The sequence below is a fragment of the Mesoplodon mirus genome (assembly GCF_964341445.2).
Source record: "Mesoplodon mirus genome assembly, chromosome: 8".
Classification (NCBI taxonomy): domain Eukaryota; kingdom Metazoa; phylum Chordata; class Mammalia; order Artiodactyla; family Ziphiidae; genus Mesoplodon; species Mesoplodon mirus.
Genome location: NC_138984.1, coordinates 1,534,675 through 1,547,722, shown reverse-complemented (window position 1 = coordinate 1,547,722; position 13,048 = coordinate 1,534,675). Strand labels below are relative to the sequence as shown.

The 13,048-nt window shown below is 42.2% G+C and overlaps 1 protein-coding gene across 1 annotated transcript; it reads right to left on the bottom strand.

Annotated features, from left to right (window-relative positions):
* Nucleotides 1-5,174: 5,174 nt before the first annotated feature.
* Nucleotides 5,175-6,355, bottom strand: LOC309809479 (proliferating cell nuclear antigen-like; the record flags this gene model as incomplete). The annotated part of the gene is made up of 1 exon (XM_082630588.1): nt 5,175-6,355. The coding sequence occupies one exon, from the start codon at nt 6,353-6,355 to the stop codon at nt 5,492-5,494; it is 864 nt and encodes a 287-aa protein (XP_082486714.1). The 3' UTR covers nt 5,175-5,491.
* Between the last annotated feature and the right edge of the window lie 6,693 nt (nt 6,356-13,048).

The window sequence follows — 13,048 nt, the reverse complement described above, 5'->3', positions numbered from 1 at the left end:
ATGCTATTTTATTCGTAAAAATATGTTAACATGTAATGGGGTTATTATTATTGCTACATGAATTAATAGGTATTCTATTGGGCTTCCCTGGTGGCGCAGTGGTTGAGAGTCCACCTGCCGATGCAGGGGACACGGGTTCGTGCCCCGGTCGGGGAAGATCCCACATGCCGCGGAGCGGCTGGGCCCGTGAGCCATGGCCGCTGAGCCTGCGCGTCCGGAGCCTGTGCTCCGCAACAGGAGAGGCCACAGCAGTGAGAGGCCCGCGTACCACAAAAAAAAAAAAAAAAAAAAGGTATTCTATTAAAATTCTCAGTGTTACTCTGTAGTAAGGTGAATATCAACAGATATAACCACACACCAAGAAGTCTTTGGGGTCCTTGACAATTTTGAGTCACGAAGCCCATGGGTATGAGAACGGCTGCTAGGCCTGGGTGACTCCCCCAGGGTCCGTGGCTCCCCCAGAAGAAGGAGTGAGGTGGGGGGTGGGGGCCTTGTCCCAGGAGACACGTGAGCCGGGCAGCTCTTCATCAGTTCTGTCTGTTCATTCATCCATTCGTGCATTCACCGACCTTTACTGAGAACGCTGTGGGTTGGGCCAGGGCGTGGTGGGCAGTGGTCCTTTGACCTGTGGGTGGACATCGCCATGGTGCCTGGCTCAAGGAACAGAGCAGGGTGAGGGCTGGTCAGCTCCATGCACTTCCATGCCAGGCATGAGGCCCCCAAAGTCACCCACACTTTAATGACACAGATGCGATGGATACCATCTTTCTGCAAGAAGGTTTTGGAAACAGTACTCTTCAATTAATGTCAATTAAATTTTGTTTGAAATGCTCTTTGGCCTGGAAACTGTTGAGGAGACGCAGATCACAGAATCAGTGTCGACAGCTCTGTCCGCCTCCCTGGAGGAGCAAGCAGTACAGTCCCCACCCCCATGCCTCCCGCCACCCCCGCCACCCTGGGAGTCAGAGACGAAGGAAGCACCGTTTTCAAGAGCCATTGTCAGCTCTGCTGCTTCTCACTGCCCTAAACACACCCGCCATGGGCACACACACCACACGAATGTACCCCAGGCACCCCGCAGACACATGCTCCCCACCCTCCCACGCACTTAGCTCCCATACCCCCATACACATGCACACACCTCTCTACCCCCACAGGGAACAAAACTATCTAATTTTTTTTTTAACTAAAATTTCAGACGTTATTGACCAATAAAGCAGTGACTCCCCATTAAGTCAGTGAAGAGAAAGAGGAGAAGGAAGGCACAGCAGGGCTGGCAGGGGCACCTCCTCTCCATCCAGAGCATCCCAACCCCTCCCTGCCCATCCATCTGCCCTGCGATGGAGAAGACCTTCCACTCTGAAGCCAACAGCTTTCGAAAATCGCCATTTTTGTGCATTTGTGCCTGGGAGTACCTCTTCCCAAAGGGAGCCGTGATGATTAGCTGCACTCTGAGTGTGTCCACTGAGGGAAAATATTTGCTCTAATGGGGTCACTTGTCAACAAGGCCAGGCTTGGCACTGAAGACCCCACTTTCCTCCTTATCATCTGGTCCCATTCCCCACGGGTGAGGCTGTTCGTGACACCAGCCTTGTTCCTGCACACTCTCCCTCCATCCGCCAGAAGGCAGGGATGGTCACCGGATCCCCACACCTCCTCCAGGGAACCCTCGCCCCTTGTACGTCCAGGCTTCAGTACTGCGTGGCCAGCCCGGAACCAGGCCCTCAACTGCTCTTTCCAGAGCCGTATCCAGGGCTGGGGGTGGAGTGATCCTGCCCCCGCCCCCCCCAGTCTCTGCTGGACTCTCTCTGAAGGGGATGGTCCTCGGGATCATGGAGCAGGCCCCTACTCCACGGCCTGGCCTCCACCACCTCCCTCTCTGCTTCCAGCCTGATCAGCCACTCCTGGAGAACCACAGCTTCTGGGCTCAAGCGGGAGGCGGGCTTCCTCTGTCCCTGTCCTGCTGGACCCAGCACTCTCCTCCTCCCTCTGGCCTGAGACTGAGCCCTTCATTACCAGCCGGTGTGGCCACGGTGCAGCTCGTGGACTGAGTGCCCTTCAGTTGCCCAGCATCTCCAGTCCTGGGTCCTGCGGGACCCTGAGTCCTCCCCCGGCGGGTCCCCACACCCATGTTCCTGCCTGGCTGCACCAGCCTCTCAGGCTGAGACTTCTGATCTGAAGGACTGGCAGCGCTTCTGGGTCCCAGGAGGAAGACAGAGCACATCAGAGCCCCCGTCTATGCAAGATTCACAGCCTTATCTGAGGCCGAGCTCTCCGGGGGCCGTGTGTCCCCGTGGGCCCAGTTAACCACCCTGGGACTCGAGATATTTCACCTGCAGTCACAGGGTGGAAATGGCTCAGACTTTGCCCTCCAGGGCCCTCAGGGTGGGACAGAGGTGCCACTTACCAAGAGCTCTGGGCAATTAAGCACGAAATATTCGTTCAGTTATTTGCTTAACAAATTAACTTAGTTCATCATGAAGAATGGAATTAATTTTATTTATCAGGTCCATGAAAGTCAAAGGAAGCCAACTTTAAAAATGCATATAATATATACAGCAACTATTTCTAGCACAATAAAGACAATTATTTTTAAATATAAAATCTAGTACTGGTAAGAGCATATCTATAGCAACTGTTGGGTAGTTATTCTTGTCTATTTTTGAGCAATGAAAAGTCAGTACTATGCAAATGTCTCTTAGTGCATTTTTATAATAAAATGTGGAGTACTTGCAAGCATTAACAAGCCCCCGCTGTGTGCTTCTTGGATGGCAGATCCTTGCTTCTTCACCTTGGCATCGGCCAGAGGAAGGCTATCGGACACCGGGCACTCACGGTCCTAGGAGGCAGGTGGAGATGCTGGGGCAGAACCTCACGCCAGAGGCATTACTCCCCTTGTTCCCCCCAGCCCCCTCCCCCTCATGGCTGATCACTGAATGTGGCCATCGTGCATCCCCCTCCTTGCATGTGGTCACTCTCGGGGCCAGCCCACTCATCTTTCTTGCCCAGAGTTCTGTCTCCCGTCCCCAAGTCCGCACCAGAACACCTGGCCATGCCTTTGTCTGCTAACACCCGGCCTCCTCCCTTCTTCCCCAGTGGTACCCAAATCCTTTGAGAACTGGCCCTGGTCCTCTGCTGCATTGCCCGTCCCCTGTGGGCATGGCTGCCCTCTCCCAAGGGCCGCTGCTCACTGCGTCTTTCCATGGAAGGCTCTCTCCTTGGAAGTGCTCTGTGCTCCCCAGACTGTCAAGTTCATCCTCCTCTTGCACGCCTCACTCCAACTTGGCCTCCATCGTGCAGGTCACTTCCTCACCTTCCCCAAGGACTGCAGGTGCCCACTCCCATTGCCCTGTTCCTCCAACCCAGGGGCCCTACAAGTCTTTGTCATTGTGTCTCCTACAGAGCCACTCCTGCTGCAAAGATTTGGTTGACTTTGTAAATTATACAGCAATAGACTGAATAGAGTTCTCAAAACTGTGCATGACACATGCTTCTTCTTTCTTAAGAATCACTATTTTGAGACTTCTCTGGTGGTCCAGAGGTTAAGACTCCTCACTCCCAATGCAGGGGGGCACAGGTTCGATCCTTGGTCAGGGAACTAAGATCCCACATGCTGCATGGTGCCCCCCACAAAAAATTTTTTTTAAAAAGAAAATTTGTTTATAAAAATAAGAATTGCTGTTTTAATGTACAAGTTGCAACAGGATAATAATCTTTTAGATGAAAGTTCTGTGCTCAGTACTTTCTATATATCAGTTCAAATCCTAAGGAGAGCTCTTTTCGCTTGGTACCACTAATTTCATCTGCATTTTACAAGTGGGGAAGCTGAGGTCCAAGAATAAAAATGAGTTTGCCTAAAGCTATATAGGTAATGAGTGGTGGGTCCAGGACTTTACCCTGAGTCTTTCTGACACCTAAGCCTGCACTTTTAACCACTGTGTGTGTCTGAAATATGTCTGCACATCTGTGTCCCCCATTAAACCATTAGGTCCCCTGAGGAACGGACTGTGCCTAATTTGTCTGGGTAACGCAGAGCTGTCACAGCCACTCACATCCCAGATACTCAGTGAAACTCACACGGTGCAGACCCGGTTAGCATCTCAGCCCGTGTAGGAGGGTACACCTGCTGATTCAGACCAGACCAGATCCGCCTGCATCCCCTTCAAGCAGGAAGACACGGCACGAGTCTGTAGCTCGGAGCCAGGCATCCCCGGGGCCTCATGGTGTGGCCAGGCTCTGCCTCCAACTGTCTTGCAGTCCAGTTTTGTGGGACATGGGGACATAGGAATTGGGTCTCCACGTCCCGCAAAGCGCCTCTTCTTAGGACTGCAAGCAGTCTCTTCTTTTTTTTTTTTTTTACTTTTTAAAATGTCAAGCTTTATTAATGTATAATTTACATATGACAAAGTAAATTGGATTAGTTTTGACAAATGCATATAGTCTTGGAGCCATCATCTCAACATAGATAAAATATTTTCATCACTCCAAACATTTCCATCAGGCCCTTTTGCAGTCAATATCCTTCCCCAACCGCAGGCACACAGAAGGTGATGAATAGTTACCTACTGGATACAGTGAGTTCTACCGTCACTGCAAGTACAACAGAAACCTGTCATTTAATCTACCAGACACAAAATACGCCAGAAAAAAGGACGACAATAAAGGAATTCTCAATATGCAGCATGCCAACTTGAGGGCTTGTAACACAATTACTGCTGGGCCCTTTTCACTTTCTTGGTTGACTCCAACATCCATGGAATTTAAGCCACCTTCATCCTTTAAGGGAATAAGTCCCCACAAAAGGCTACTTATGCTAGAGAAACTATTTTTGCAGGAACATACTCCTTGGGACCTATCAGATCTACTAAAACTTCCAAGACTCCTGTACAAGGCTCCCTAGGCTAATGAAACATATAAAGCTGACAGAACTCTGGGTACATTAAGCTTCTGTAAAGTGTTAGTTTCTGCTAGCAAAAAATGACAAAATAGTATATATTTGTTCTACTATCCCCTTTTCACTTCTTGAGCTCAAGTCACAATACCAAAATAAGTTTGGCAAATGAATCCCCCAAAATACTTTGTCACCTGCTGTATTTGGAATACTTTTTATCACTATGTCTAATGTCATATCGACCTGCTCTAGACTGAAAAAGTAAGCTCATTTACATGAGCTGCTTGAATTGTGAATTTTCTAGGATACTTGCAACCATCGGGGTCCAAATGAAGGCAGTGCCCTGTGATGCTTGAAATTCAAAAGACTTTTATTTAAATTGAAAACAATACTTAAAACTGCATTTAGAGTCAAAACTCTTTTGTTTATAAAAATTATAAGGAGTATTCCTAGGTGAAGCAAAGTATTACTAGGTTAACAAGACCAGATTTGACTTTGGACTTTACTCTTTGAACAAATTGTAGAGAATGGAGAAAAAAAATGTTATTTACAGAAAACAATATCTCCATATGTACTCAGAGGTACAAAGACAAAAGAGACTTAAGTATGTGTTGGCATCTCAGGAGCAGTTCTCAAAGAGCTTAGTTTTATTTCCTTGAATTTGAATTTTAAGAATGTCTGCAGTCCTTCTTCATCCTCAATCTTGGGAGCCAAATAGTGCTTTAAATGTCCCATATCAGCAATTTTATACTCCACGATGAGGGGTACATCTGCAGACATACTGAGTGTTACTGTAGGAGAGAGTGGAGTGGCTTTTGTAAAGAAGTTCAGGTACCTCAGTGCAAAAGTTAGCTGAACTGGTTCATTCATCTCTATGGTAACAGCTTCCTCCTCTTTATCAACATTCCTCATTTGTGACAACTTAATATTTCCATTTCCAAGTTCTCCACTTGCAGAAAATTTCACGCCATCTTTTGCACAGGAAATTACAAGAGCATCTCCAATAGGACTGAGATCTCGGCATATACGTGCAAATTCACCAGAAAGCATTTTTACTACACAGCTGTACTCTTGTTCTGGAATTCCAAGCTGTTCAACATCTAAATCCATTAACTTCATTTCATAGTCTGAAAACTTTTCTTGATTTGGAGCTTCAAATACTAGTGCCAAGGTGTCCGCATTATCTTCAGCCCTGAGTGTAATGATGTCTTCATTGCCAGCACATTTCAGTATTTTGGACATGCTGGTGAGGTTCACGCCCATGGCCAAGTTGCGGTCGCAGTGATATCTGCTGAAGCCCTCAGAGTGCAGGGTGAGCTGCATCAAGGAGACATGGGATGAATCCATGCTCTGCAGGTTCACGCCGCTCGAGCTGATGTCCCAGCAGGCTTCGTTGATGAGGTCCTTAAGCACCTCAACCACCTTCTTCAAGATGGAGCCCTGGACCAGGCGTGCCTCAAACATGGTGGCAGAGTTGCAAGGACACTGGCTACTGGCGGAAGGAAGGAGGAAGATGTAGCCAGCTTAGGCTTCAGAAGATGAGAGCGAGCGGGGGAACTAACCCACGAATGCTTGAGACGGAGGAAGCCCACAACCAGCCCGCCGCGCCTGTAGCAGTTTAATCAAGCAGTCTCTTCTTACCCCGAGCCTGGAGACCTCCTCAGAGATGAATTCCTTTGAACCCTTTACAGAAGTCAATTCCTTGTTGATTAGCACTTAACTCATAATAGGGTTTGGGGTTGGGGGAGAGGTATTGGAAACAATAATTAATAAGAATAAGCAATAATAATAATAATAATAATAACTAATTTAGATTCCCAACTGCTCATTCTTTTTAATAGTAATGCTTATTCTCCTTATCAGTTCTTAAATTTATCAGTATCTATCTCTTTTCTGGACTCTCCTACACCAAACCCCCTCCCCTATAGCATGTGGGTATCATCTAGAATTTTAACTATAGTTTATTACAGATATACTTTTTTGTTTGTTTTGTCTTAGTCCTTGCTTTAGTAAGTGATTTGGTCACTCAGAGGTCCAATATTCTAGAGTTCATTTCCTTTCTTGCTATAGGGCTCTTTTAAAAAGTCTCCAAAAGAGTCTTTGTGTAATAAAATTTCTGAGGACTTCCTTAGGTATCTGAAAACATCCTTATTTTGCCAGTGTGTAAATGATAGCTTAGCTGGGTATAAAATTATGAGTTTAAAGATTGTGGTCCTTTGATATGGAAACTATCACTCTACCATCTTTCTGCATCCAGTTTTGTCATTGATAAATATGGTGTCAATCTGATTGGTGTTCCTTTAAAAATTACTGTTTATTTTCTCATTGGAAGTTTTATAATTTCATCTTCTTAATGTTCATAAATTTCACTGTAGTGTGTTGAGATGTGGCTGGCTCTCTCCCCCGCTTATTGAGATTGTACATATTCTTCAAATCTGGGAAATTCTTGGTCAATAATTTTTCAAATATTGTCTCCCTCATCCTTATTGTTTTCTCCCTTCTGGGACCCTAACGTCTGAAAAGACAGTCCTTCAGTCTTCTGTATTGCTTGACTTTCTACTATGAAAAATCCTTTTCACGTCTTCATTGTTTCTTTTAGAGAATTCCTAAGACTGGTCTTTTTATTTACTAATCTCAAGCTAAATTCATTTTCACATTTAACTCAGCTACTGATATTTTTTAAATAAATAAGTAAATAAAAAACTACCTCCTTGGTTTTTTTCTGTATGACTTCTTGTTCTTTCATCTTCCCAATAATCCCTCCCCACCAGCCTTCTTATTTCTTAGAAGGGATTGAACAGCCTTTTTAAAACTTCTTGTTCTGCTTTAATGGAATAAATGGAATCCTTGTTCCATTGATTCTGCTTCATCTAGTATGAATTTCTTTCTCATTCTGTTGTCTTTCTCTTTATAGCAGTTGTATTCCTAAGAAGTCTCATTACTTTGGCTGAGAGATTATACTTTCCTGAGATCTTCTCTATCTTTGCTGGGAATGGGTACCTGAGGGGAGAGGATAAAGCTCATGGAAGAACTTGGTCTGCTTCTGAAGATTTTGTGGGGTGGAAGGAGGGTGCATCTCATGGTGAAGAGCATCTAGTGTTATACATCATGTCTCCTCCTTGGCACTGGTCTTATTCAAGAACTGCCTCCCTGCTGTGGTTACCTAACACCTGAGCAGAGAGAAAGGACTGCTTGGTGGCTGGAAAGTCTGGAAGGACCTGTTTTGAACTGTTTGTCCTCCCAGTGAGAGTGTAGCAGAGTCCTTGATTTACCCCCACCACCCCCGCTAGCCCTGGCATGGCTTCTCTTCTCACACAGACTAAACGGGGCTCCACAAAGCTTCTGGAATCAGTGGATTGAAGTCTGACATCAGTCTTGGAAAATCTCAGCCATGAGCTCTTCAAATACAACTTCTGCTTCACCCTCCCCACCACCTCTCTCCTTCTGAGACTCCAAATATAAGTAGGTTCATCCAGTTGACTTGGATTCAGGTCTATCTTTTCTAGTCTTTTCTTTCAGTCCACTAATCTTGTCTTCTACTGTACCCTGTCTGCTCTCAAATTTATTCAATGAGTTTAATTTTAGGTACTGTATTTTCACTTACAATGTCTAGTTGATCTTTTTTAATAGATTCTAATCCTTTTTTGAAATTCTCCATCTTTTCAGCCACTTAGTGCATCTCTCCCAGATTGTGGTTGACATATTTGTACTTGTTAATGTTAAATCTTAACATTGTGTATGTTAACCCCAGTGTCTGGATCATCTGTTGATCTACTTTTATTGACTGCTTTCTAGCAATCATTACTCGTATTTTCATACTTCATATTCATGTAAGTTTTGATTGTAGACCAGACATTGTGCATACAAAAACAATAGAGACTAAAGTTGATATGACTGTTCCTCTGAGGATTCCCCTTCCCTGCCCCCAGATAGAAATAATGACCTCAACCTAATTAGAAACTGAGCTGGTTCAAGACCGGGTTGCAGCATTAGAATTAATCCACACTTGTGTTTTCCAAGTCTGAAGGATGATGCCTGTGTTAGTCTGGGTTCTCCAGAGAAACAGAACAAATAGGGTAGAAAAGGAGATTTATTGTGAGGAATTGACTCATAGGAGATGTCCCAGCTCAAGCAACAAGGCAGAAAGAAAAGGGACAGATTTCTTCCTCTGCCTTTTTGTTCTATTTAAGGCTTCACAGTATTGGAGAGGGTCTTCACATGGGGAAGGGCCATCTACTTTACTGAGTCCACCAAGTCCAATGCCAATCTCATCCAGAAACACCCTGGCAGACACACCCAGAAAGAATGCTTAATCAGATATCTGGGCATCTTCAGATCCAGTCAAGTTGACCCGTAAAATTAACTATCACAAAGTCTGACAGGGGGTGTTCCTAGCAAATGAGGTAGTTGGAGATCTCACTGCCTTTCCAGCCCAGCTGCTCCATCTCTTGCACCCCGATACTCAGCAAGGAATCTGTGGGAGAAAACAGCTACATCTCTTGGTCTCCTCCAGATTCTAATCTCTCATGCCATCCCACATGATTTTCAAAATATTCATGAACTTATCTTTTCCCCAGGACAGTCCCTTTGCCTAGGAAAGCCCCAACACTAGCCTCTACCCAGACTCAGAAAATGTCCTCAGGAAAGTAAATGGTTGGTGATTGCAGCTCACCTAGGAATGGCTCTGCCTGCTCTTGAATTTTTAAAAATTGAAATATAACAATATTGTGTTAATTTCATGTATACCACACAGTGATTTGATATTTGCATACATTATAAAATGATCACCGTAGTAAGCCTAGTAACCATCTGTCCCCATACAAAGTTATTACAATATTATTGATAATATTCCTTTTTCTGTATATTACATCCCCATGATTTATGTATTTTATAACTGAAATTTTGTACCTCTAAATCCCCTTCGCCTATTTCACCCAATCCCCCACCCTCTTCCCCTCTGGCAACCACCCATTTCTTCTATCAATGAATCTGTTTTTGTTTTGTTTACTTTGTTTTGTTTTTTACATTACACATATAAGTAAAATCATACTTGTCATATTTGTCTTTCTCTGTCTGACTTATTTCATTTAGCATGATACCCTCTAGATCCTTCCATGTTGTTGCAAATGGCAAGATTTCATTCTTTTTTATGGCTGAGTAATATTCTATTATGTATAAATATCACATCTTCTCTACCCATTTGTGTCTGTGGATGGACATTTAGGTTGCTTCCATATCTTGGCTATTGTAAATAATGCTTCAGTGAGCATTGGAGTGCATATATCTTTTCAAATTAGTGTTTTTGTTTTCTTTGGAAAAATACCCAGAAGTGAAATTGCTGGATCATATGATAGTTCTATTTTTAATTTTTTGAGGATCCTCCATACTGTTTGCCACAGTGGCTGCACCAATCTACATTCCCAGCAATAGTGCAGAAGGATTCCCTTTTCTCCAAATCCTTGCCAACACTTATTATTTGCTGTCTTTTTGATGATAGCCATTCTGAAAGATGTGAGATAGTATCTCCCTATGGTTTTGATTTGCATTTCCCTGATGACTAGTGATGTTGGGTATCTTCTCATGTGTCTGTTGTCCATCTGTATGTTTTCCTGGGGAAAATGTCTATTCAGGTCCTCTGCCCATTTTTAATTGGTTGATCTTTTTTATGTTGAGTTGTTTGAGTTGTTGTTTTGTTTTGTTTTGTTTTTGGTATATTTTGGACATTAACCCCTTACTACAAATATTGTTTGAAAATATTGTCTCCCATTCAGTAGGCTGCCTTCTCATTTTGTTGATGGGTTCCTTTGCTGTGAAACAGCTTTTTAGTTTGAGGTAATCCCATTTGTTTATTTTTGCTTTCATTTCCCAGCCTGCAGAGACAGATCCAAAAAGAATATTGCTAAGCCTGATGTCAAAGAGTATATACTGCCTGAGTTTTCTTCTAGGAATGTTATGGTTTCAAGTCCAACGTGTAAGTATTTAATCCACACTGAGTTTATTTTTGTATATGGTGTGAGAGTAGTCAAGTTTGAGTCTTTTGCATGTACCTGTCCAGTTTTCCCAGTATCATTTATTGAAGAGACTGTCTTTTCCCCATTGTATATTCTTGCCTCTTTGGCCATAGATTAATTGACCATATAAGCCTTGGTTTATCTTGGTGCTCTCTACTGTGTTCCACTGATCTATGTGTCTGTTTCTGTGCTGGTACTATGCTGTTCTGATTACTACAGGTTTGCAGTATAGTTTGAAATCAGGGAATATGATACCTCCAGCTTTGTTCTTCTTTAGAGGCTTTGGCTATTTGGGGTCTTTTGTGTTTCCATACACATTTTAGAATTATTTGTTCTATTTCTGTGAAAACTGTCATTGGTGTTTTGTTAGATATTGCATTGGATATGTAGATTGCCTTGGGTAGTATGGTCATTTTAACAATATTAATTCTTCCAATCCAGGAACAATGTGTATCTTTCCATTTGTTTGTGTCATCTTCAATTTCTTTCCTGACTGTCTTATAATTTTCAGAGTAGAAGTCTTTTATCTCCTTGGTTAGATTTATTCCTAAGTATTCTATTCTTTTTTGATTTGCAATTGTAAATGGGATTTTTTGTTAATTTCTCTTTCTGATAGTTTATTATTGGTGTAAAAATATGCAACAGATTTCTTTATATTAATTTTGTATCCTGAAACTTTACTGAATTCATTTATTTGTTCTAATAGATTTTTGGTGACATCTTTAGGATTTTCTATATATAACGTTATGTCATCTGCAAACAGTGACAGGCTTTTTTTTTTTTCCTTTCCAGTTTGGCCTTTTATTTCTGTTTCTTGTCTGATTGCTGTGGCTAAGACTTCCAGTACAGTGTTGAATAGAAGTGGAGACAGTGGACATCATTATCTTCTTCCTGATCATAGAGGGAATGCTTTCATTGCTGAGTATGTTGTTAGTTGTGAACTTATCATATATGGCCTTTATTATGTTGAGGTACACTCCCTCTATACCCACTTTGTTGAAAGTTTTTATCATAAACATATGTTGAATTTTGTCAAAAGACTTTTCTGCATTTGTTGAGATGATCATATGATTTTTATTCTTCAATGTGTTAATATGGTATATCACATTGATTGATTTGTGGATATTGAATCATCCCTGCATCCCTGGTATACATCCCACTTGATCATAGTGTATGATCTTTTTAATGCACTGTTGTATTAAGTTAGCTAATATTTTGTTGAGGATTTTTGCATCTGTGTTCATCAATGATATTGGCCTGTAATTTCCTTTTTTGTGTGGTATCTTTGTCTGGTTTTGGTATCAGAGTGATACTGGTCTCAGAGAATAAATTTAGAAGCATTCTTTTCTTTCTAATTTTTGGAAATATTTTTACAAGAATAGATATTAACTCTTCTTTAAACGTTTGCTAGAATTCACTTGTGAAGCTGTCTGATCCTAGACTTTTGTTTGTTGGGACTTTATTACTTATTCAATTTCATTACTGGTAATTGGTCTGTTCATATTTTCTCTTTTTTTCTGATTCAGTCTTGAGATGAATTACAATATGTAATTGTTCTTAGTAATCTCATAACCCTTTGTATCTCTGTGGTGTGGATTGTAACTTCTCTTTTATTTCTGATTCTTGTTGGACTGATCTTTTTATCATTATGTAATGTCCTTCTTTTTCTCTTGTTACAGTCTTTGTTTTAAAGCCGATTTTGTCTGTTATAAGTATTTCTACCCAGTTTCTTTTTGTTTCCATTTGCTTAGAATACATTTTCCCATCCCCTCACTTTCAGTCTGTGTGTGTCTTTAGATCTGAAATTAATCTCTTGTAGGCAGCATATTTATGGGCTTTGTTTTTTTGTTTCTTGTTTTTTTTTTAATACATTCAGCCACTCTATGTCTTTTGATTGGAGCATTTAGTCAATTTACATTTAAAGTAATTATAGATAAGTATGTGCTTATGGTCATTTGTTTTGGTGTTGTTTTGTAGTACATTTTTTGTTCTTTTCTTCTTCTTTTGCTCTCTTACCTTGTGATTTGATGACTATCTTTAGTTTTGTTTGGATTCCTTAATTCTCTTTTATTTGTGTGTATCTATTATAGTTTTGTTTTTTGTTTTTTTGCGGTACCCGGGCCTCTCACTGCTGTGGCCTCTCCCG